The sequence below is a fragment of the Cebus imitator genome, unplaced genomic scaffold (genome assembly GCF_001604975.1).
Source record: "Cebus imitator isolate Cc_AM_T3 unplaced genomic scaffold, Cebus_imitator-1.0 Scaffold103, whole genome shotgun sequence".
Taxonomy (NCBI): domain Eukaryota; kingdom Metazoa; phylum Chordata; class Mammalia; order Primates; family Cebidae; genus Cebus; species Cebus imitator.
The window spans coordinates 4,907,766-4,935,053 of NW_016107418.1; the positions used below are offsets into that span (position 1 = coordinate 4,907,766).

Consider the following 27,288-nt stretch of genomic DNA (forward strand, 5'->3'; position numbering starts at 1 on the left):
CCAGCATGACCAACATGGTGAAACCCCGTCTCTACTAAAAAAACTACAAAATTAGCTGGGTTTGGTGGTGAGTGCCTGTAATCCCAGCTACTCGAGAGGCTGAGGCTGGAGAATCACTTGAACCCAGGAGGCGGAAGTTGCAACGAGCTGAGATCACGCCATTGCACTCTAGCCTGGGCAACAAGAATGAAACTCCAATTAAAAAAAAAAAAAAGAAAACAAAAGTAATTTGTAGACATCATGCCACTTCACTCCTACATACTTCTTCTTCTGAGAATAAGGACATTTTCCTATGTAATCAAAGTATCATTTATATAACACCCCCCCAAAATAACATTTTATAAAATCATCTGATGTATAATTCATACTCAAATGTTACAAATTGTTCCACAAATGTCTTTTATATGAGTTTTTATTAAATGGAAATTTACTGAACTTAATTTTATTAATCCACTGAATTTGGTTGGTAAGCCTCCTTAGTCTTTTTTTAATTGACTCTCCCCCACCACTACCACAAAGCTTTTCATTATACTGACTTTCTTGAAGAGACTAGGCCAGTGGTGTTTTAAAACAGCAAAAATTCTAGATCTGTCTCATTGTTCCATCATAATTAGGTTTAAATTAAACATTTTTTGGTGGAACAACTATACTAGTGATTTTTTTTTTTCTTACTGAATCCCATGGAAGGCAAAAATAATGGGCTGTCCCACTGTTCATGATGCTAAGATTCATCATTCTGTTAAGCTGATGATTGCCAGATCTCTCAATTACAAAGGTGTATTTTCTCCTTTGAAATTAGTAAATAATTTGTCAGGTGATACTTTTAAACCAATGAATATTTAATTTCCCAACAAACTTTCACCATCAATGATTCTTGTCTGAGTCAATTACTGCAATGAGAGTTACAGAATGGCTTTTCTGATTTCACCATTCCTTCTACATTTTATCAACTGGCATTCTTCTGTAAAGAACCACCCCCACCAGAACTTTTTTACTATCAACATGGACTTATGAATTCTTTACAGGACAAATTATAATATACAGTCCCCTTCAGTATCTGTGGGATACATTGGTTCCAGGACCTCCCAGCAGATACCAAAATGCACAGATGCTCAAGTCCCTTACATAAAATGATATGGTATCTGCATGAAGCCTACACACACCATCTCATGTATTTTAAATCATCTTTCCATTGCTTATGATACCTAACACAATGTAAATACCATGTAAATAAGTGTTATATTGTTTAGGAGGAAATGACAAAAAAAAAAGTCTATACCTGCTCGGTACAGGCACAACTACAGATCACTTTGGATCTGTCATTGGCTGAATCTGCATATGTGGAACCCACTGATACACAAGGCTAACTGTATATTTTGTCAAATGTTCAAATTATCCTAAATCTAGCCAATAAAAACAGCTCCAAGTCAGCATCTATTACGTTTGGAATAATTTAGCATCTTTGAAGACAAAATGTCACCAGAGCACAAACAGAATTGAAGGCCTAAATAATTCAATCAGGCGAGCAACATAAGACAATTCAGGAAGCTTGCTCTGCACAGCTTCCTGTTCTTCCAAGTTTTATCCCATCTCTCTGTTAATGGCACTGCCACTGTTGAATCAATTACTCAAGCCAAAAAATGAAGAAGAATTCTCAACACCTCCCTTTCCCTCACTACTAGTTGGAAAGGAAAATAGAGTGGTCAGAGGATTCGAGCACTATTACTTTCTAGCTAACGCCCTTCTATACTGTCTGTATTTCTTCCATGATCATTTCATTTTTAAAGAGCATTATTTTATAAATGTAAAACAAGGCTATGGTTCATCAACTTTTAAAGGCAAAACCACCACCTCCACATTTCAGCAAAATTTCTTGTACTTTTTCTAGATTTATAGCCCATTCAGGTCTATATTCTCCAACAAAGAGTGGTTCCTGACACTTTATTATCAGAACTGGTAAGACCATATAAGTCACCTAGTCCAAACATCCATCTAATACTTGAATTTCTTCCATAACAACTCTACCAAATTGTCATTTAGGACATGCTGAAACCATTTGTAGAAAGAACAAATTCCCCTTTTTCCATCCCATAATCTGGGCTACTTTGTTCAAAGTTCCTCCCTGTGTTTAGTACCAAAATCACTGGTCACAGTTCTATACTTGAGGTCACAAAATAGTTCTGTCCCTATTCTACACAACAGTAAAGCAAATATTTGAACTAGCACCCATATGGTAGAATACGCTTATGCTGCCCCTTGATTTATACCTCAGAAGGCTGAGGATACAACCTTAAAATGGCTTAATTCCATTTAGTAACTAATTATGAATCTACCATGTGTGAAAACAGCTAAACTTTCAGAGAAGTTAATTACATTTTCAGTTTCAAAATAAAGTGCTTCTATCCAACTGTCTTATTTCAAGGGGGCGGGGGGGGCAGATAAAGAAACAACAGACAATAGTTAATCAGTCTGAGATTTAAAAACAAGTTCAACTTAACTATATGATCACAGTCTTCTATACTGCAAATTCAACCCTTTACCTTCCAAGTTGAAATACCCAAACCATCTTAGTTTATATACTACGGTACCTTTCTCCTAGTCATCTAGTTTGCCTTTTTCCAAACCTACTCTAGTTCTTATCTTCCTATAATGTAACAACACTGGTCAAAAGTAAAAAGGTATGATGACTTTGCACAATAGTAGGATTACATTTTTTACTTTGTTTTGAACCAGTATCCAATAAGTACAGTTTACTGAGCCAGGCTTGAATACCTACATCTAGCCAGAGCACTAACAGCCTTAGTGGGCTTCAATATTTGAAATGGGTCATCTGGCCATTTGCAATCAACAAGGGTAATTTATTAATACAATACTTACTATTTACCCTGTACTGGCAAATATAGGCAAGTCTCTTACAGCATGAGTTTTTATAACATAATGTAGATAATAACATCAGCAATTAAGGGGAAAAGTCAGCACACTAAAGCATTATTACAATGCCAACTAGAATAAGCACGACGTTAAAAAAAATAATAATAATAGTTGCATCAAAGAATAGGCACATAGAGCTGCATTGTTTGCCTGTTCTTCTAAAATAGAATTTTTGTTTACTCAAGGATTCTTTTATTCTTTTGTTTACCACTGGCAGTTGTGAACAGATCTACAACTAAAACTGCATGGTCAAGGACAAAGGTGATAGAAAAAGCCAAGAACCTTCTGAGTATGTGGATGGACTCAGGGGTAAAGGGGGAAAAATTTGGTTTGTTTTTATAGAATTTAGTCAGCATGTTTATTATTTTTAGAGTAAAGCTACTTAATACTTATTATTAGTCCTATAGAAACTCTCCAGTACTCTTTCTCCAATGAAACTGCTGTTTTCATGAGAGATTTTTCACAGTAAGAGATTTAGCAGAAAAATAACCATGACGTTACAGCAGAAACAACTACAGGCTACTATCTGCAAACAGACATATTTAGGATAATCATCTACCACTAAGTATCTTAAATTCTTCTTAAAAATATAAGTCAGAATAATCGGGCACTGGAGAAATGGGTAATCACAAATGACTGAAAAAAGAGATTAATTAAATAAATATATTAGAGTACATGCAACTTATATGGCCTTATGAGAGCCTGAAAACTTGTTTTGCATGCATTGTCTTATGTTATAAAAAAATCTCTGTGGATGAATTCATCTTACAGATGAAAAATCAGAAGTGCTCAAAAAGACTGAATTGCTCAACCTCAAAGAGCTCATAAATCATATATGTTAATCCCAAATCTAATAATATTAAGAAAACAAAATTTAGTAAGGACTCTTACTTACCTAACAGAGATATACTAGAAATATTCCCATTTAAAAATCAAAAGACAAAAATATCTCCAACACTGCCAGTAAAAATGTAAAGTTATTAAAAAGTTATTTAAAAGTTATAGCCAATGCAATAACACCCAATTTTCTCAAGGTGAACTACTAGAAAAGAATAAAACTATTACTATATAACATGAATATCTACCTAGAAAATCCAAGACAGCAAGCTAAAAACCAGCACTAAAAAATGTAAACTACCTCAATAAGAAATGCAGAAAGTTAATGACTATTTGAGATATACGGCGGGTTAATGAGGTTTCCTTGAACTGTCTCTACTTTTGAGTACATTTTTTAAATTCTGTAATCGTAAAAAAATATATAGAGGGTTGCCAGATTTAGCAAATGAAATACAGGATGCCCAGATAAATCTGCATTTCAGATAAACAATGAAAAAAATTTTAATGTCACAAATATAGCATGAGACCTACAGGTGTACAAACCTGTACACAATACTACTAAAATAAATAAAATAAAATTCCTTGTAATAGACAATATGTAGGACCCATATGAAAAACACTAGAAGGCTTTATCAAGGTTAAGACAAAATCTGAATAAAAAACATAACCATATTGCTGACTATGGAGAGTAATTCATCTATACATTTAGTAAAATTCAACCCAAATCTCAAAATACTTTTTAGACTTTGAGTTGTTGATTTTAGAGCTTACCTAGAATAAATGGAAAAAAAAACTGTAATTTATTTTTTGAACAGCAACATAAAAATTCCAATCTTACCCCAGATATTATAAATCTTTATTAAAAAAGACTTAACAAGGACAGTAACATAGGAATAGACAGATCAATGGACTAATACAGAAAGTCCAGAAATAAACTTCAAGTTGGGAATGTAGGGTAATGATAAAAGCAGCATTTCAAATCAATTGAGAAAGAGTTATTCAACAGCATTAAAAGAAGTAGAAAAAAATAAAGTTAGAACCTATCTAACAAGCTTTAACAAATAAATTTTAAGATTAAATAAAACTTTAATTGCAATTTTAAAACCTGTGAAAATGTGAGTAAAAGGTATATAACGGAGAAAAGTCAGAAGCAATTAAAATGATACATATGATTGCACATTTAAGAAGTCATAAATATAAAAACAGACAAAAAATTGAAAAATCTTGCAACATGAACAAAAAGATGAACATCCCAATAAACAAAGCAGTTAACAAAAAGAAATTTTTAAGAAAATGTAACAGAAAAACAGGCAAAATATGATTGGGTAATTCACAAAAGAAATCAAATAATGAATAAACATGAAACTAAAAATGTAAATGTTAAAACAAATGTAAATAAACCCAAAATTCCATAGGTTTCCTATCAAATTGCAAAGATCAAAGAAAACAGTAATAAAACTATTGTTCAAGGAGGAGGCAAGCATTATTCTTGTTCATTATGAAAGGCATTACAAATTAGTTCAAAACTGTCTGAGTCAGAAAATCTGGCTTCATGTAACAAAAACCTTAAAAATAGATCCAACAAACACACTTATAAAAGTCTTTCCTAAGGATAAAATTATGGGTGTCTACAAAGATGCAGCAACAAAATTTTAAATGCAATGAAAAACTGAAACTATGTAAATATTTTTCAAAGTACAGTCATATAATACAATAAAGACATTAAAACTTAATAGAAAGATGATTCAAACATAGAATATACACTCTATGCAGGTTTCAAAACAATATGCACAATATAATCTAATTTTAAAACATGCCTTAAAAAAGTCTGTGTGGCCAAATTAAGGTAAATTTTATTTCCTTATTAGACTTTATTTGTATTTTCTACAATTGATATTTATTCTGTAATTTAAAAGTATAAGACATTAAGCTTTTTTTTTTAAGTAACAGCTGACAATAAGGAGATGAATAAAGGAAAACACCACAGGTAGATGAACTCCGAAGACCTAGCTATTTATACAGAAGCCAAATGCACAATATATGTATATTTTTAAAGCACCTGGAAATAACGTACAATGGCTAACGTTTTACAATAATGAGTCTGAACTGCATAGAAAAAACTAAACTGTGTCCCCAGTATACCATACGTGTATAGGTATAATTTTTACTACATAATACAGAATAAATCACTTTCATCCACATTAAGATTTGGTGAATAAAAAGTGAATCAGTTACCCAAAACACTTTAATTACCTGGAACTATACATACATATATATTTCTAACATATCCAACATTATAATCTATTAGTGAAAAATAACACCAGATGTAAAGTTTAAACATCATGAACTACAAAAAAGTCAAAACGACCTTGGAAAATAAAACGTTGTAAGACTTAAATGTCCAAGTTTCAAAACTAACTACAAAGCTACAGCAACAAAGAGAGTGTAGTATTAGCTTAAGGACAGACATATGGAGAGACCAGAAAAATAGCCTATATTTATGGCCAACTGATTTTTAACAAAGCATGCCCGAACAATTCAGAGGCTAGGACAACTGCACATCCACCACCGAAAGAAAGAAGTTCAACCCCTTAGAAACCTAAATCTAGGAGTTAAAACTATAAAACTCTTAGGAAAAAACATAGAAGTTTTTGTGGCCTTGGGTTAAGCAATATTTCTTTAATATATAATACCAAAAGCATAGCCACAAAAGCAAAAATAGATACACTGCACTATACCAAAATTTAAAACTTCCGTGCTACAAACCATACCAACAAGAAAGTGAAAAGACAAGCCAAATGCAGTAATGCACCATGTAATGATGTTTCACTTGAGGACAGACAGCATATAAGTTGTCCCAAAAGATTGAAATGGAGCTGAAACATTCCTCTCACCTAGTGACACTGTAGCCATTCTAACTTCATAGTGCAACACATTACCGGCATGTTTGTGGTGATGCTGGTGTAAAGAAACCTAATGCGCTGCCCATAATGTACAGCACATAGAGTTATGCATGGTACATAATACTTGATAATAAATGACCATGTTACTGGTGTGTGTACATGCTATACTATGCCTTTTATCATTAAGAATGTACTTTTTTCTTCATCCCTGAGAAGTCAATAAAAAATAAAGAGTATACTCCCCTTCAACTTATTTTTTAAAAAGTTAACTGTGAAACAGCCTCAGGCAGGTCCTTCAGGAGGCATTAGACAACCAGGCATCATCATCATAGGAGACGACAGCTGCATGTATGCACTACCCCTGCAAACCTTATAGTGGGACAAGATGTGAAAGTGAAAGACAGTGATATTGATGATATTGACCCTGTGTAGGCCTAGGCTAACATAACAAACATGTTTTAAAAGCATAAAATAAAAACTTTTTTTCCCTTTTTCTTTAAAAAAAAAAAGAAGAGTTTGGTCTTGAACTCCTGTCTCAAGTGGTCCTCCCACCTCAGCCTCCCGAAGTGCTGGGATTACGGGCGTAAGCCCCTGCATCCTGCCAAAAACTTTTAAAAATGGGAAAAAGTACATAGAATAAGGATATAAAAAAATTTTTTCATATACCTGTACAATAGGTGCTTTAAGTTATTAGAATCAGAAAGTTTTAAAAAACTGAAAAGTACACAACTACAGTATGCTAAGGTTAATTTATTATTGAAGAAAAAAATTTAAATAAATTTAGAGTAGTCTAATTGTAGAGTGTTTATGAAGTCTACAGTGGTGTAATGTTCTAGGCCTTCACATTCTCTTACCAGTCACTGACTCACCCAGAGCAACTTCTAGTCCTGTAAGATCCATTCATGGTAAGTACCTTATATAGGTATAGCATTTTTTATGTCTCTGTCTTAAAAAAAAAAAAAACACAGGGTCTCACTCTGTCCCCCAGGCCAGAGTACAGTGGCACAATTATAGCTCGCGACAGCCTCAAACTCCTGGACTCAAGCAATCCTACCGCCTTGGTCTCCTGAGTAGCTGGAACTATAGGCAAATGCCACCAAGCCCAGCTTATTTTTCAATTTTTTTGTAAAGATGGGGTGTCAACTATACTGGCCAGGCTGGTTTCAAACTCCTGTGTCCTCAAGCAATCCTCCCACCTCAGACTTCCAAAATGCTGGAATTGCAAGCATGAGTCCCTCTGCCCAGCTCATTTTTTATCTTTTATTCCATATTTTCACTGTACCTTTTCTATATTAAAATGTATTTAGATACACAAATACTAACCACTGTGTTACCACTGCCTGTAATAGTCAATACAGTAACATGCTGTACAGGTTTGTAGACTAAGCAATAGGCTACACCAGAAAGCCTAAGTATGTTGTAGGCTATACCATCTAGGTGTCTGAGTATGCTCTATGATGTTCACACTTCATAAAGTTGCCTAATGCTGCATTTCTCAGCAAGTATCCCTGTCATTAAGCAAGACACAACTGTATTTGCAAATCATATATCTGATAAGGGTTCAGTATCCAGAATATACAAAGAATTCCTATAACTCACTAATAAAAAGACAACCTAATTTAAAAATGAGCAAGGCATTTGAATATATTTTCCCATAAAGATACACAAATGGTCAATAAGCACATAAAAAGATACTCAACATCATTAGTTACTAGGGAAATACAAATCAAAACCACAATAAGACACCATTTAATAGCCATTAAAATGCCTATTATCAAAAAGGCAGAAAACAAGTGTTGGCAGGAACATGGAGAAACTGCAATCCTGGTGCACGGCTGGTGAGAATGCAAAATGGCGGAGCAGCTGTGGAAAACAGTTTGGCGGCTACTCAAAAAGTTAAACATGACACAGTAATTCCACTCTTGGTTATAATGAATACCTAGGAACTGAAAGCAGAGACTCAGGAAATTGTATACTCATGTTCATAGCAGCATTATTCCTAATAATCAAAAAGTAGAAACAACCCAAATCTACCAGCCATGAATGAACAAAATGTGATACATGCTACAACACGGATGGGCCTTGAAAACATTTCATTAAGTGAAGGAAGTCAGTCACAAAAAAGCACATATTGTATGATTTCATCATTTATATGAAAAGTCCAAAATAGGCAAATGCAGAGACAAAAAGTAGATCCGTGGTTGCCTAGAACTGAGGATTAGAGGAAACAAGGAGTGATTACTAATGGGCACACAGTTTCTTTTAGAGGGACCAAAAATATTCTAAAATCAGATTGTGGTAATAGCTGTACAACCCCATGAATATATTAAAAAGCACTACATTGTATATTTTATTTTATTTTATTTTACTTTTTGAGACGGAGTTTCACTCTTGTCACCCAGGTTGGAGTGCAATGGCGTGATCTGGGCTCACTGCAACCACTGCCTTCCAGGGTTCAAGCGATTCTCCTACCTCAGCCTCCTGAGTAGCTGGGATTACAGGCACGCGACAACACGCCCAGCTAATTTCTGTATTTTTAGTAGAGATGGGGTTTCACCATGTTGGCCAGGCTGGTCTCGAACTCCTGACCTCACGTGATCCACCTGCTTTGGCCTCCCAAAGTGTTGGGATTACAGGAGTAAGCCACCACACCCAGCTAATCTATATTTTAAATAGGTAAACTGTATGGTTTATGAATTATATCTCAATAAAGCCATATAAAAAAACTTTGTTAACTACAAATTTACATATCTTTTTGGAAGGTATTACTATTATTTCTCCATGAAGACAATTGGGATTTAATTTTTCTGCTTTGTATGCTACAACTAAATCAAAATTACTTTTTAAACACTTAACTACCAAGTTCTTCTGCTCTAAAAAAAAAAAAAACTAAATAAGAATAAATAACTAATAGCAATTGTTATCTTACATTCCAAAACTTTTCAAGGATATAGCACAGAATTTCACTAAGAAAAAAAAATCTAATTGCATTATATTCTGATTTGAAAACCAGCAAGCACACTTTAAATTCAGTAAGTTCAGTTACACAAAGTGCAACAGAAATACGGAAAAGATACCGCATGATCAAAGTCAAAGATTTTTTTTTAACAATTTGCATGTGGAGAACATGCAAGATTGTTGCATAGGTACACACATGGCAGTGTGGTTTGCTGCCTTCCTCCCCAGAGAAATGCCAGATATAAGATTTTTTTAAGGGATATATATTTAGTATTTTTGGCTTGCATTGAAAATTTTATGTAGTTAAGAACATCAAACTGAATCACCTTTTAGAACTGAATGGTCCCATACAAAAAAAAAAAAAAATCCCAAAGAGAAATAGATCAAGTAAGAGAGGTATGTGCTACTTTGATAGATTTCCTTAAGTTTTTCACTTACACACTTCCGAATTTAGCTTATGCCACAAACTTAAAGGGGATCTGCAGAGGTCAGCTAGTCTTGGCTATAAAACAAGACAATACTGACTTTCAGCTCCAGGATATCTGGTTTAAATTCTCAAGAAGAGCTGGACTCATTTGTACTAAAATAGATTTTTAAATAAAAAGATAAAATATATGTGTACTTCAGCTTCCTATCTATAAGGAGTGCTTTCCAAAGTCTGTTAACCAGCCATTGCATCTATGAAGAATTATGTTTCGCTGTATTTAAAACTTTAAAAGCTTCTTCAGAATTAACAAAATACTTCAGAGCTATCTTACCTAACATGAATGATTACCTCTATAAAACATGAAAAGTCAAGCAATTCCACTGATAGCAAAAAGGGCTCCAGCCTCTCATTCTATGGAGGCAAGCCCATAAGTGAACACAACTGAGAAAAGCAACAATAAACAATGTCAAAGCCAAAATCAGTATGAAACAGAAAAAGCAAGTCAAAAAGTGGGGAGAATGGAAAAAAATCAGGAGTAGGAATGTCAGTGCTGGGCAGGTAATGAGAGGATGACCAAGGCCAACCAACAAGAAATGGAAAGAGAGAAGACCTAAGCAAGAGTAAGACTACTACAGGTCCTTGCTAAATACTGGACAGAGACAGAATACATCAAGGGCATCAATCATTTGTCACAAATTCTATCAACATTATCAAGCTGGGTAAGAGAAATCTGATGAAAGTAAACATAAAATAAGATGTAAAAATAATGAAATAACTGTAATTTTAAATACCTATATGGCTCTCAATTTTTTAATCCCCACCAGTAATCTAAAACACATAGGATTAGCCAGGTGTGGTGGCACAGTCCTATAGTCTGTGCCTGTAGTCCTAGATATTCAGGAGACTGAGGCAGGAGGAACACTTGAGCTTAGAAATTCTAGACCAGCCTGGGCAACATGGCAAAACCACATCTCTACAAAAAATATAATAATTAGCCAGATATGGTGACACACACCTGTAATCCCAGCTACTGAGGAGGCTGAGGCGGGAGGATGGGTTAAGCCCAAGAGTTCAAGGCTGCAGTGAGCCATGATTGCACCACTGTACTCCAGCCTGGGTGATAGAACAAGACCTTGTCTCAAAATAAAATAAAATACACTGGACTGTGTATGTGTGTATTGGGGGTGGGCGGGGAGCAAAAAAAAAAAAAAAAAAAAAAAAAAAAAAAAAAAAAAAAAACTAAACAATTCTGACTTTACAATGTACTTAACCCCATGATGTAACATGTCATTATTATATTTACTTCCATTTCTTCTTTCCAAAAAGTTTTGTTTTTGGAGTTTTGATGTGAGTGTAATTGGTGTAACATTTTTAGAGGACAAAGATTAGACCTCAAAAGAGTCTGGCCCAGGCCTGGGAAGAGATATTCCTAGGAAACTGACCTGCTTGCAGTGATGTGCTGGGGTTACTACCAGTTACTTTTCCTTGGCATGGTGATCAGAGTTTCTAGAACCATTGAAGGAAACCAGGAAGGATAAAACTAAAACTCCCTGTGGATCTAGCAAAGGAAACTACTTCTCTTGCTTGACGGAAACCTCACTTCCTGCCAGTCTATCATCCACAGCAAACGTCTCCATGGAGAACTTTGGAAGCCTGGGAAATTCTACCTGCATCTGACAGCATGTTGTGTACAAAGCCACATGCAAAGGACATTTATTGCAGTTCTGTTTCAATAATGTAAAAAAAATGAAAACAACCTAAATGCCCTTGCATTGGACGAGTATATTATAAACATAGAACAATAAGCTGATAAAATGAATTGAGTTACAGGTGCTGATATAGATCTCCAAAACATATGAACTAAAAAAGGCAAAGTACAGAATAATACATATTTTTTGCCCCACAGGCATGTATTATCTGCTCAAAAAGAATAAAGTACTGGGTCGAGTGCAGTCGCTCATGCCTGTAATCCCAGCACTTTAGGAGGCAAAGGCGGGCAGATTACCTGAGGTCAGGAGTTCGAGTCTAACCTGACCAATAAGATGAAACCCTGTCTCTATTAAAAATACAGAAATTAGCCAGGTGTGGTGGGATGTGCCTGTAATCCCAGCTACTCAGGAGGCTGAGACAGGAGAACTGCTTGAACCCAGGAAGCAGAGGTTGCGGTGAGCCAAGAGCAAGCCATGACACTCCAGCCTAGGCAACAGAGCAAAACTGTCTCCAAAAAAAAAAAAAAAGAATAAGTAATAAAGTAAATTTTAAAGTCTACGCATACATATATTTGCTTCTATACACAACTACACAAGGAGCCACTGGTAACAATTATCCCTAAAAAGTGGAAGCTGAATCTGAGGCAAAAGGGGACCTAAGATTTTCTTGGATATCCTTATGTACAATTTGAATGTTTTACCATGAGACTATATTAATTTTCCCATCTAATTTTACAATGAAATGCAGTTGTTGAAAGTATATGACCTTTGACCTGGAATTCTACTTTAAGGACTTCCTACCACATGGGAGAACTGTAGGCATATTTACTGATATCCCTTGCTAACTGTAATGGCTGTAATTTAGAGACTACCTCAATATCTATCCCTAGAAAACTGGTTAACTGCATATCTATTAATATATGCATACATATCATGTGATTCTCTGTAATAATTAAAAATGGTGATTTAGAGCTACATTTACTGACATGGAAAGATGCATAATATTTTTGAATGAAAAAATATAAGACCATAGATTTTATTAATGTATACATATATTCATAGAGTCATCCAGAAAGATAAGGAAAATACTGTCTCCTGATTGTAGTTAGGGTTTTAATTTACGAATACATTTCTGGACTATTTGAATTCATCACAATGGTCATCATTTTTATAATGAGAAAAAGAAAAAGCTATTTTCCTTTTTTTTAAAAAAAATAACTATCTTGAATAGTATGCAGTAAAAAATAAATAAATGGCATCTACAGGTTTAGCTTCAGTAACACAGCCAGGAGAGAACCACAAATGGCAGTGAAGCTTTTCAATGCTTTGCTCTGAATGATAAGGCTAACCATCAAAGTACCAAAAATGCTGGATAAAACCTACAAAATGTGTTAGGACTTAAGCCTTGGTGTCCAAAAATCTTTAGCTGAAGTTTTATTTCATTTAAAGTATTTTATTTTAACCCAGACACTTCATTATCTCCCTTGCCCTCCGAGTCACAGGTGACACTTCCTATCTCTGACTCCTAGAAAGACATCTTCCTGGCTGTTCTTCTACCTACAAGCTGCTAGTATTTCTCCAAGCTGCCCTATACAGCCAATAAGCTGCACACTCCACAGTTCCTGTTATACAATAGGGCAACGTTGGGTTTTCTCCTCCTTTCTAGACTCAATTCTTGGCCTCCTGGTAGACCTCTCTTTCTTCACACTCTATACAAGGCCCTTTTCTTGTATACACTCTCCCTAGGCAATTTCACGACCACTCAAAGCTGCTACTTTAAGTACTTTAAGTACATAGTCTAACTCTATCCAGACTCCTCTCTTGAACACTACATTTACGTATCTGCCTAATGGACATTTCTTCTCAGATGTACCTAAAATTCAATATATCATAGCTCAGTCATCATCTTCCACCTCAAGCTTGTTCCTCTTTCTCTTTTGCCTTATGGGAATGGCAATATCCAGCTGCCCAAGCCAGAAACCTGGGCAACATCCTTGGTTGTCACTCATTCATCTCTCATATCCAGTAAATCAACAAGTCCTATCAATTCTCCCTCCTCATCCCCTCTCACTTCTCTAATTCGAGTCACTAACATCTCTCACCTGGATTACTATTACATTATCCTAAACATAGCTTCCTATTGCCATTCTGATTGTGTTACCAAGCAATCTTTTTTAATGAGAAATAGGACCTTATTACTATCTGCTTAAAACCCTACGCACAGTTCCTACTGCCTTCGGAAGAAAGTACACAGTCCATGACATGATTTACAATCTGCTTACTTCCCCAATTTGATTATTTATACCTCTCCCTCCACCCCTCCAAGATCTGGCACCAAAATTCTTTCAATTGTCTCACCATATATACCATCTTTCCTTTATATCTTTGTGCATGCTACTCAGTGGCAGCTCTAAAGAATAGCTTCCCCACGCAACATACAAGCTCCCAAAATTACCTCAAATAAACAATTTAAGTTACAACTTGCTTACTACATATTACTGCACTCTCTCTTCAACTAGACAGCAGCTTCTTCCTCATAAAGTAATTCTGGAGCCAAGAGTGCTACCTCTCTCACCTGCACTGTAACTCCTCAAACCCCCACTAACTCTTATTTATTGCCCATTCACAATTTCTAATTATCTTTCCAGTCACAAGTGAAATATACTTGAGCCCCCCAAGGGCAGATTAGGTACTTTCATGGCAACCTACAATTTTCCCTACTGCTGCCCTTATCCTACTATATTATAATTGTTTACTTGCCTGTGCCCCTCAAAAGTCTGTAAGTTCCCTGAAGAGTTATTAAACCATGGGCTGCTCACTGCTGAATCACCTAAATCTGGCACAGAACCCTGGCATAGTTGGTGGGAATGTAAACTAGTACTGCCACTATAGAAAACAGTATGGAGATTTCTCAAAAAAACAAAAACAGAATTATCATTCAATCCAGCAATCAAAGAGATACTGGGTAGCTCTACCCAAAGGAAAAGAAATCAGTATATCGAAGGGATACCTGCACTCGCATATTTACGGCAACACTATTTACAATAGCAAAGGTATAGCATCAAAGTGTCTACCAGCAGATGAATGGATAAAGAAAAGGTGACGTATATTCACAATGGAATAATATTCATCCACAAAAAAGAAGGAAATCATGTCATTTGCAGCAACATGAATGGAACTTGAGATCATTGTGTTAAGTGAAATAAGCCAGGCACAAAAAGACAAATATCGTATGTTCTCATTCATACATGGGAGCTAAAAAAGTGAACACATGGATGTAGAGAGTGAAAAACAGATAAAGGAGACTCGGAAGGGTCAGTGGGGAGGGAGGAGAGGATGAGAAGTCAGTTAAAGGGTGCAGACATATAGTAAGATAATAGAAATAAATTCAATGTTGATAGCAGTGTAGGAGTACTATACTTAAAAAAAATGCACTGCAGTCTGGTGATAGACTTCCTAAATACCCAGACTTGGCCACTATGTGTTTTATACACATAACAAAATTTCTTGTGTGCCCCATAAATTTGTACAAATAAGAACCTAGCACAAAAGAGACATTTAGTAAACAGTTACCAAATAAATTATAAGCACACAAACTCACAAAAAAGTTCTGCAGCTACTGGGAGAGGTGGCATGCTAGTCCCACCCACTTGAGAGGCTAAGGTGGGAAGATCATTTGAGCCCAGGAATTCAAGGCTGAAGTGAGCCAATGACAGCACCACAGCACTCCAGCCTGCGGACAGAGTGAGATCCTGTCTGAATAAAATTAATTAATTAATTTTAAGGGAAAAAAAAAAAAAAAGAACGGCAGCTAAAGGGAAACCATAATAAAATGCCAAATATTTAAATAATTTAATTTTACATTTTAAAAAACCATCAACATTAAGTCAGCATTAAAAAATAAATTCCAAGTATGTCTTGTTTCGTGTTTGACATTTTCTTGGAAATCAGGTATAAACTTAATTTTTGCAAACTAAGTCACATGATAAAGCACTGGGAGACTCATTTACTTAAAGGGAGTCTTTCATAAAGTGAAGAAAACTCCAAATTTATCCCACATGAACTTAAATTTTCACATGACTTATAGGTTTTCCTTAAAACAGAAGCCTTATAAAAAATAATTTTTGCCGGGCACAGTGGCTGACGCCTGTAATCCCAACACTTTGAGAGGTTGAGGAGGATGGATCACCTAAGGTCAGGAGTTTGAGGTCAAGCTGACCAACATGGTGAAACCCCGTGTCTACTAAAAGTACAAAATTAGCCAGGTATGGTGGTGCATGCCTATAATCCCAGCTACTCAGGAGTCTGAGGCAGGAGAATGGCTTAAACCTAGGAGGCGGAGGTTGCAAGAAGCCAAGACTGCACCATTGCACCCCAGCCTGGGCAACAAGAGTGAAACTCCAGCTCAAAAAGAAAATGTTAATGCCTACTCCCTCTTTCCCCAAAAATATGACTTGTTTAATATAAACCACATTAGCATTGCTTGACAAGTTTTCTTTTTATTCAGTCCATTTAATTCTCTAGACAACCTATAAACTCAAATGTCTAGAAACACCCAGAGTAGGCCCTTAATCATAATGTAAAAATTCCTCTCTAGGATGATTATTTGTTAGAATTCATGGACTATAATAAAGTTATAAACTTTAAAGAGCTTGTCTAGTGAGATGAGTAACTGAGTTACCTTGAAGAGAAGTTAAATAATTTTTTACTCACATAACAAAAAGTAAATTTCAAATAAAACAATCATGCTATATAAACCAATAATTTTAAGCAAAATTAAATGCCAACAGTGATTCAGAAACTAATTATGTTTTCCTTAATTTCAGAAATACAGATTTGATCAGACTTAAAAGGATTCATTTTCAAGGTGTATTTCAAAAAAATATTATTTCTAGTGACTCAATTTTCAAATACCTTGGCCTTCCACCATTTGGATTCAGCCAATTACCAAGCTTGCTATTATTGCCTTTGGATTTTGGTACTGTTCAGTGCTGTTTTGGGTAACAATATAGCAAGCCCATCAAATTTTGCTTCTCCTGGTATTTTCACAGGTATTGCTTTTCTACTCTCCCGTAATATGCCTCAAGTTTTTAATATTAGGAAGTTTAAAAAAAGATTTTCAAATATGAATTTCGGACACACACACATACAAAACTACTGAATATCTGTCAAAATTTGGCAATATGCCAGGAGCTGAGGAGAACACAATCACTGCCCTAGAGGAAATCTATAATTTTAACCCATAAACATTCACCAGAAAGACCCAAAGGACATATAAACATTAACCACATATACACTGAAGTAGTTACATAACATACCAATGAAGAACTAACTATGTTTTGCAGGGTTGACAGGTAAAGTAGGAATTATTGGAGTTGTATGTTAAGTAGTCAGGATTTCTGTGGCTGTTAGTACATTTCAACTAAGGGAAAAAAATTTTCCAGCACAAGGTGCTGCCTAAGAAAAAAGTCAGAGTGGTCTGAGTTGATGGAGGAGGAGCAGCTGTATGAATCTCTGTTTTAAAATCACTGCAATAGATTATGGTGTGAGCACTGTCCTGGAATAAAATAGACTAACTGGTCAGGTCTCATAGACAAAGGACAAAGAACCTGGTCCTAAACTAGAGTCAATGTAAAGCCACTCAAAATTGGTTCTCAGCTGCTCTGGATATGACCCAGATATTCTACTCCCAGGTATATACTGAAAACATATGTCCACATAACAAGTCACATATGAATGTTTACAGAAGCATTATTCATTTTAGTTCAAAGGTGGAAACAACCCAAATGTCCAACTGATGACTGTATAAACAAAATGTGATATATCTATACAACGCAGTATGATCCAACCATAGAAAGGTAGGAAGTACTGATACATGCACTACATGGACGAACTTTGAAAACATTACATTAAATAAAGAAACACATACGCCAAAAGGCCACATGTTGAATTAGTCCATTTATATGAAATGTCCAGAACAGGCAAATCCACTGAGACAGAAAGTAGATTAGCACTTGTCAATGGCTGGGGAGAGAAGGGGATGGGAGTGACTGCTTAATGGGTGTGGGGTTTCTTTTTGGAGTCATGAAAATGTTCTAGGATTAGACAGCAATGGTGGATGCACAGCTTTGTCAATCTACTAAAAACCACTATATTGATCACACACTTTTAAAAGGGTGAATTTTATGGTATGTGACTTATATCTCAATTTTTAAAAAGGAGTTCTCAGCATTTTTTCTGCTGCAACACATCTGAAGAACATAACATAACTCCATCAGTAAAGGCAGCTTACCACAGCAGGGACTGTTTGGGGACTTTGACAATAATAATATTACAGAATATTCAGAATCATTATACCATTAAGTCTTTAAGTATTAACGTCCAAACAACAGGTAAAAGCCACCTTTTAGTGACATCAAGAGCTGCCTTGAGGTGACAGATGATCACTAAAGATAAAATATATCATAGTAATTTCTAAGTAACATGACCAAGGCTACATAATCTGGTGTGAATGAAAGGATTCACAACGTGTTCTGAAGGAGGAAAGGATAGTAGGAGTTTCATTTTCTAGCAGCGGCTAAGAATAGAAAAAGAGTAAAAAGACAATGAGGATTGGATCCAATAGTGAAAGGCACTACAACAAAGATTAACACAAGCCACAGGGAATAAAATGTATTTATCAACACTGATTTGGCATATGTAGTTCCGATCTAACAAATGAATCACATTTCAAATATTTGTAAATCAGAATTAGAACACATTCGCCCAGAGAAATTGTCAAAGTAGTTAAGTTTGCAAATGGCCTACAATAAGTATAATTTTTCATTCTTCCTGTTTTCCTAGCTGAAATCCAGTATGTCAGAAGGCCTGTCTCTACCTTCCATCTTTCCATACATCAGAGCCCCAACAAGAGAAATTCCATGACTTTCTAAACTCTAAGTAGCAAAAGAACTTCTTTCCCCCTCCAATTTGTTACCATCCATCAAGCTCAGCAGCAAAGGAAATTCTGACTCCTTACTCATGGAGGTAAGGCCACAGCAGAATCATCTGCCATCCAGAGCCACAGGCAAAACAGAGTTCTGCCATGGCAGTTTTACACATGAGAGAGTCTTAAATCAGAGACTCCTGGATTTCAGAGGCTGCTTGTCTTGAATGGCCAATGTTCTCATGATTGAAAACTGACATACACACAATTATGGTGTTCAGTGCAAACACTGATAAATTTATCTCCGCTGTTAAATAATGGAGACCTCGCCATGTCTAATGGGTGCAATGGAACATTTCTAGTGCATATATATACTACCCTACATACAGCAAGAGCTCAAAAAATGCTGGCCAGGGAAAGCAAGGGGAGAAGAAAGGGATGGCAAGAAAAAAATAACACCCACAGAATTTTCTGGGGTCTGCAGAAAACACAATTTTTAAAAATCCCTCTTGGTCCTATTCTTGTTGGAATGTCTTTTCTGATGAGATCTTCCTTGTCTTCTATGATCCAAATCAAACACTGCAAACTTTGAGGCTTTTCCTAGAAACCTTAAGCAGCTGGGGGCTTCCTTCTCTGTGCTGCCATAATACCTTGTATTAATTATTATGGTGCTTATTAAATTGCAACAATTTATTTACATGTTTGTTTCCCCAGTAGTTATCTCCTCAAATAATGGAATATTTTATTGATCTTTGCATTTCTGATACCTTGGACAGTGCTTAGCATATAGAAGCGTCCAATACTTGTTGAATGAATGCGCAACTGACTTCTTCAAATGTTCAAAGACACAGTAAAAGTAATAACTCATATAAACAAATCCCAAATGAATTGATTTGCCGGTGCTGTTACTAAAAAAAAAAAAATGAAATCTAAACATGAAATCTCAAAATAGCCTAAACAGTGGATCTGAATGCACTGAGTATCTAAGGAAGGTAACTTCAGCCACATGGAGATAAGAAGTACACAGTAAACACAGTCACCCCTCAGTATCCACAAGGGGCAGGTTCCAGGACCACTCCCAAAAATCCCCAGATGCTCACGTTTCTAATATAAAATGGTGTCCTATTTGCCCATAACCTACACATATCCTCCTGCACACTTGAGATCATCTCTAGACTACTTTGAACACCTAATACAATGTAAATGCTATGTCAACAGTGACACACAAAAAAATCTGCACATGTTCAGTAGAGACACAACTATCCTTCCTCCCTATACCCTCGACCATTTTCGATCCATAGTTGGTTGAATCTACAGATGCAGAACCTGCAGATACAGGGTACAAATTGTATTCTGCTTGTCCCTTTCTGTCACATTTTTAGAAGGTTATAAATAGTCTTTATTGTATACATGAATATTCCAGTGATAGAAATTACATGTTGTATTTGGCATTTCTGACATTTAAAGAAACATTTGAATCAAAATGAACTTAAGATACAGGGTTCAATCATAGTCAGAGGAGGGGAAAAGGTAACGGTATGCTCCAATGCAGACTGAATCAGAAGAGTCCTTTGCGCTGCCCACCAAATGAATGGTTCAGGGGAGTGGGAACAGGCACTACCCCATAAATCCTTAACATCTTGAGATAATTACAGAGGAATGGTAAGGTAGCATAAGACATGTTGGGTTAAGTAACTGATAGGTCTTTGGGAGTTACCAAGCTTTTTGGCAGTTGATAAGAACCAACGTTAAGGCATGAGACTAAAAAATATGGAAATTCGGCATCCTCTAAAGTAAAATGTTTTAGTGGTTGTTTGCCTAATCTTGCAAAAAATATTATATTTATGTTCATAATTTTCGCTTCCTCAAATCATAATACTAGACAAGACTCTAAAGATTATCTGCTGAAACTCCCTTACTAAGGTCTTTAAGGGCAAATGGCTTGCCCAAGATCATACTGCTACCAGAGGCAGAATCTGAATTCAAATTCAGATTTCCAGGATTGCTCATCTAGAGTTCTTCCCACTAGATGAAGTGCTTCTATATGGCTTTCATTAGAGTTTAGTATTACACATACACACATACGTAGATACACAAGTATGTTTGTTTATATACATATAGACGCACCCATATATCTACATAAACAGTGTTATAGCACTTGAAAAAACTCGGGCACTTCAGTAATATACCCAGAAAGCACACCAGTTTATTGAAACAAATATTAATAGCTCTACAAGGCATTTGTTTTCTGAGTAACCCACTAGAAATCAAACTCCACAACTATGTTTATACTTATTTAATATATTAATTATATGAAGCATAATGGTTAAGAGCATGGGTGCTGGAATAAAAAACCAGCACCTAATCCTCTAATCCTAGCTGACATTTAGTTAGCTGTGTACCCATGGGCAAATTGGCTTAACCTTTCTAAGCCTCAGTTTCCTCACCTGTAAAACTGAAAAATAACAGAATTGACTTGATATACTTCTTGTGAGGATTAAACAGATGATAATCTTAAAGTGATCTGCCTAGGACCCAGTACTTAATTACTCAATAATTTAGCTATTATTGCCATTATCACTGCCTACTAATCTCTGGGTTCTCAGCAAATGTGCCCCAAAGAAAGCTGGCAGTATATTTCTCTCTCTCTCTCCATCTCTCTCTCTCTCTCTCTCTCTCTCACACACACACACACACAGACACACACTCCTCACTCATAATTATCTATTTTTTGGAACATAGATTATAACAGATTAAAAACCCAATTTAAAAATTCCTTTTTTTTTTTTTGAAGAAAAACAACTTATCTCAAATTGATATTTTAAATTCTCCAAACATCCAGTGTATATATTAGAATTTAAAAACAGATTGTTTTCTGTCTTCTAACGCTTTCCTATTCTTTAAAACAAAATGAGTTTGGCTGCCTAAACTCTGCAGAGGAGATACAATCAACTCAGAAAAAAAATGAACCTCCCTGCTCCCCACTGAGTACCCTTTTAGTGTTCAGACACAAAGGACACTATCTCATTTATGGCAACACAAGTGAGAACAAATTAATCCCAAGATTCATTGTGTATTTCTTTAAACTCTATTATAACCTGAAATTAACACAATTATAAAAGGTCCCTTTTCCCTACTATGCAATCATGCCTCAAGTAGTCGAAGAAATGATATCTTTCAAGCTATTTTATTTCCTAAAACTTAATAATTTAAGCAGCTAACTCCTCTGATCTAAATTATTTTACCAATTATTCATGTTCTATGCTCACTGGGCAACTAAAAGGGTACAATATTTACGTACATTCATTTCAGTAGTCAAATATGTCTAAACCAAGCTTAGTTGTGTTATTTCCTTTTATGGTAAATCTCAGGTTCTCTTTGAAGGTGTTACCATCTGAGTTCCTAGAGAACAAATCTCAGCTGCAGAATATATAATGTTATTTGAAAGTAAATCAATACTAGAAACAAATTATTTGATCACCATCTTATTATAAAAGATTAAACAGCCACAAATTTTATTTTGCCAGGACTAAAATGCATTACATTACATTTCACTGACATAAGATCAAAAGAACCTCATAAATACTATGCAATATTTTACCAGAGTAAAGTTACAAAAAAGAAGACTAACTGGAAAAAAAAATCCCTGTTTGTTTCCCTTTGGAAAACAAAAACTGTTTTAACTAATTTTAAAACTCTCTTGACGTTTGAGCCATTAAAAACAAAAAAGTTCATCACATAAAGAGAATCATTAAAGACTGATGGAAAACAAACCCCAAGGATTACAAATACTAAGTTCTTTTTTCTGTCACAGTTGACTAAGATAATGTTCATACGTTATACCTTCAACTATATTTAAATACAAAGACATTGAAATTATTCTTTCAAATTATTCTTAACAGCCTAAATTAAAACCTGACCATAGAGATATAAAATGTGCTTAAGTACCTCCTGCCAATACACAATATCATAGTTTTTTTAATAAAATGTACAAAGTTAAAACAAATATGCATATTTTATCAGCTTAAATTGGTAATTTATGAAAACAGAACTGGCTTCTCTCACACAGATTAAAAATAATGTAAAGGCGCTAGAATTTTATATAACATGACAGTTTAGTCAAATGTACTGTAATGTCTTATCTCATGGGATTGGGGATTTTTTAATATGCCCAAAATTACATAATACTGGGGGAAGGGGAGATGGTTTAAAGGTTTTGAAAAATATTGTATAATAAGTTAACAAACATAATTTAAAAAACATATGTCATCACAGACTAAAACTTCAACGATAAGTCTAATTAGACAACAACAGAGTCAGCAGTATCTCCAGACGCTGATTTCTCCAATGTCACCAGACAATCCATTCCGCTAAAAAGTACTTTTAAATACGTGCGGCGCCCCGAGTATCAAGTTTTCACATCTAAATCCCTACCTTCTGCCGATCTGTACCACTTTACTGTTGCATAAAAGCACTACAATACACATTCCAAATTATTCAGAACTCCTATCTTCCTCGTAGAGTCCATTTTAAACACTTTTAGAAAGATATTTCAGTAAATCCAAGAAAAATGTTGAATAAATACCCACTTTCTTTTTCCACATCCAGAATACTGAAGTATTTATAAATATGTGCCCCCCTCCCCCACACCAGGGAACTTCAGCTTTATGAATGTTTTTTTTTTTTTTAGTGCTAATGTAGTCTGAACATACTCTCCTACCTAATTTGAAATTTTAAGTGATTAGTTTAAACATCATATAGCAGGTAACTAAACTGGGATGGTCGAGTAATGCTACTTTGTATCTAATAAAATCCAAAGATTATACAATAAGCTTTGACTTTTCAATAATTTTCTATTCTGTCAAAGGCAACAGAGACAACATCCATTTTACAAGAAAACCTGGAGTTAATAAAATATATTTCCCCCCAACTAAGAATTGCCTTCTCTTTCGTCAATATTATAAGACATTCATCTACTGACAAAGAAAAAATGAACACTTCACTTGCCTGTTAAGAAACTAAATTGGAAGCATTACCAGTCATAGATTTAATTAAGTTGTTACTAGGGAAGAATATTTAAAGCAAAGGGATTATTTAAAGTTCACTGCCAACCGCTAAATTTGGGGAAAACGGCCTAAATGAGATAGTACCTATGTCACTTGCCTTCTTCCCCACCACCCACCCTGCACCAAACCCCCATTGTTCTATGTAAAAATTCACAGCTAATAATATCTAAATAGCAATTACAACATTCATGTTGCAGATGATCACTATGCGGAACTCTCTTCAGAACCACATTCACTCGCTGCCTTCCTTCCCTCAAATAAAACCCAAATTTGATTAAAAATCGATCACAAACTGGTGGGGAAAGGATCACAGCCTTCCTTCTAAGACCGATGGATATGACACGCCAGAGGCGGGTGAGGAAATCCCCAGAAGATTACCATAATAAATCCACCAAAGGAAAAAAATCATTTAACCCGGCGTTTTAGAACGAATTTTTTCATAAATCAGCTTCGAAATCCTTGAAAAGTATACAGCCCATGGTGCAGAGGCTCCTCTTCCCTCTTACCACCAAAGCACAACACAGATGCGGCACGCAGGATTTCTTGTGGGTTTGGATCCCTCGTACACCACTTCCTCCCCAGACCTGGCTGGCGGAGCCAGATGCTGGCGTCGAGGAAGTCAGAGCCGGGCACCCCGGCGGCCCGCTCTCCCTCCGGGCTACCTGCCTCGGCCTGCCGGAGCGCCGCTCGGCGCGGACACCGGCCCAGACACACACACTCACCCATCTTTCCTCTTGGCTTTGTAGACGTGACCGTAAGTGCCTCGGCCAACTTTGCAGCCCTCGTATTCAAACAGGTCCTCGACCCGCTCCCGCTCGCTGCTCAGCTTCACTTTAAAGTCATAGTCCATTGTCACAGCCTCTGAGGCCGGAGAGCTGGGTCGGGGGGCCGGGGGGGCAGGGGTGGGGACCGGGGAAGCACGGGCAGCCGCAGTCCCCGGGAACCCGCCCGCTCTACGCCCGCCGGCCGCAGCACCAGCCCGACTGATGCGGCAAGAGCAGGAGGAGGCCCCGCGAAAGCGCCGGGGACATCCAGGGGGACGGCGGGGCAGAGGCCGGCTGGGGGTGGAGGAACGGGGAGGATCCCCCGGCGAAGGAGAGCCGAGGGACGAGGGCTGGGGGTGGGGAGCGGTGTCTCTGCCCTTGTCCCCGCGGGCTCCCTGGGCGCCGGCTCCGCCGGTCTCTCCGGTCGTGCGTTCTGCTCCTGCTGCGGCGGGAGCGGCGGGGCGGCCAGGCGGGCTCTCGTCCTCTCACACGCGCACTCAACCCTCACGCTCTCTCACACACACGCTCACACTCACTCACTCACTCACTCTCCCACACACTCAAACAGAAAGGCTGCGCCGCACAACAGCCGGTACCTCCTCAAAGAGAGGAGGAGGGAGGGCACTCGCGGAACACGGCCGCGGCTGTCGCAAAAACGTCGCGAAGCCTCGGGCTGCCTCCGGGCCACCCTCCAGCCCGCTCCCGCGGTGGCTCGCCACCCCTGCAGGCGCCGGCACCCTGAGGACCTTGTGGAGGAAGCGGGGGAGCCACTCCCCAAAGCTGCCGCCAAATGCACCACGTGGGACCAGCCCCAGCAGTGGCCGGGCCCCAGACTACAATACCCAGAATCCACAGGCCGCTGCTGCTGCGGCTGCCCCTGCTACGACTCCGCCCCACGCGGTGGGAATATGGGAGCGTTGCATGACGGAACTCGTAGTCTAGGATGGGATTTCGTTTCAATCACTTGGGGGAAATTTCTATTTATTTTTATTTTTACAGAGATCTAACTAGAGTCTGATTTCAGCCATAAACTTGACCAAAGACATGCACCTGGGAAGGAGGGTAGTTTGCATTAGAAACACATTTTGTGCCACTCTGAACTCCATATTTTAAAGGGCACTATCGTCTATAAAAGCTAATATATCTGTAAACAGCTCGCAGGCCAGCGTTAGGGTACTCTTGGTGTTCACAATCTGATAAGGGCTGCACAATTATGTCAACATACTGACATTACAAACACCAATAAAAGTGAATCAATGACTAGTGTCCAAGCTACTCCTAAACATTATTCTGGTGACAGATGACCATCCAAACTTTTCCCATCCATTTACAGGATGCATTGAGTACAGTACAGCTTTCTACGATACTGCCTATAAGAACACCAGTTCCTAGCTATGATTACAGAAAGGATCTAAAACCATGGGGAAACTTAGTTTGTTAATAATTTTAAGGTAGCAATATGGTACCAGGAGTACTGGTATCTTGATACTAATCTATCATTTTATCTTATCCCTTTAATTTGTCTGTTTTTTGGTTTCCAATTGTTACCATTTCCACTAAAGCTTCCCACTTCCCAAAGAGAATATGAACTTTGCACTTTTTTTTATTTGTTTTTTTGAGACAGCATCTTGCTCTGTCACCCAGGCTAGAGTGCAGTGGCAGCATCTCGGCTCACTGCAACCTCTGCCTCTCAGCTTCAAGCGACTCTCCTGCCGCAGCCTCCTGAGTAGCTGGGATTATAGGCGCCGCCACCACACCTGGCTAATTTTTTTGTATTTTTAGTAGAGACTGGGTTTCACTGTGTTAGTCAGGATGATCTCGATCTCCAGACCTCGTGATCCACCCGCCTCGGCCTCCCAAACTGCTGGGATTACAGGTGTGAGCCACCGCGCCTGGCACAAACTTTGCACTTTTAATGTGAACTTCGTAACACTTTTTTTCCACCTTTCCTGTAGTATTTATCAAATTCCGTTTTATCTTTTATTTCCTCTCCCTTGCTAGATCATAAGCTGTTATAGGAAGTCATAGTTGCATCTTCCATAACACCTAGTGTCATACCTTGATAATGATGCGCAGTAAACAGTTGTTAAATTAATGAAAAAAAAACATGTTTATCTCAAAAAGATTTATATACAAATGATGATAATGGTGATACCATCTTGTAAAAGGCCTCCCAAGGGCTTTCTCTTATATAATTTTCCTTGGAGAAGTTTAGTGACTTCACCACTGTGTAAAATTAAATTGTTTTTACCTAGTATGCTTTATAATATAAGCTGTTTAGTATTTAAGTATACTGGATTTGAATCCTACATTATCATTTATTAGTGTGTTCTTGGAGCCTAGAATTTTTTCTTTGCAAAGTGCAAATATAAAAGGCCCTAGCTTAAAATAAGCGGAAAACAAATGTAGGCTTTCATTAATGGCATATTATTTGTTTTCATTCAGTGATGTAAATTGGGTGTCTCTCTAGCAGAACTGTTCCTTTGCATCTTTAAAGAATTACATCCTGTTCTAAATATGGATTTTAAACAGACTCTTCCTTAGACAGTGTATTTTGTATTTTTTGAGGGATGTGTCTTTTGTGCACATACTTACTCATAGATCTTGAGGAATCAAACTACCACAATGGAGGAAAAGTTTCAAAGAAGCATGGGACTCAGCTTGGACCTGCACTGTATGGGGCCCCCTTCCCCAACCTCCTGTACCAACTATACCTGCTGTTCTGGAACACTGAAGGTCTCAGACTTTTTTTGTTTGTTTTTTTTTTT

At 37.0% G+C, this 27,288-nt stretch overlaps 1 protein-coding gene across 5 annotated transcripts in view; it reads right to left on the minus strand.

Moving 5' to 3' along the window:
* Window positions 1-25,147, minus strand: part of CDK8 (cyclin dependent kinase 8) — a 136,369-nt gene extending 111,222 nt beyond the window's left edge. For 2 of the 5 annotated variants that reach the window (XM_017537530.2, XM_017537529.2), the window contains exon 1: window positions 24,479-25,122. In XM_017537530.2, the coding sequence (XP_017393019.1) occupies window positions 24,479-24,606 (128 nt within the window). In that variant the 5' untranslated portion in view covers window positions 24,607-25,122. Of the gene's footprint in view, window positions 1-24,478 lie in introns of all 5 variants that reach the window. The other 3 variants (XM_037741699.1, XM_037741697.1, XM_037741698.1) reach the window with 3 other exon arrangements.
* Between the last annotated feature and the right edge of the window lie 2,141 nt (window positions 25,148-27,288).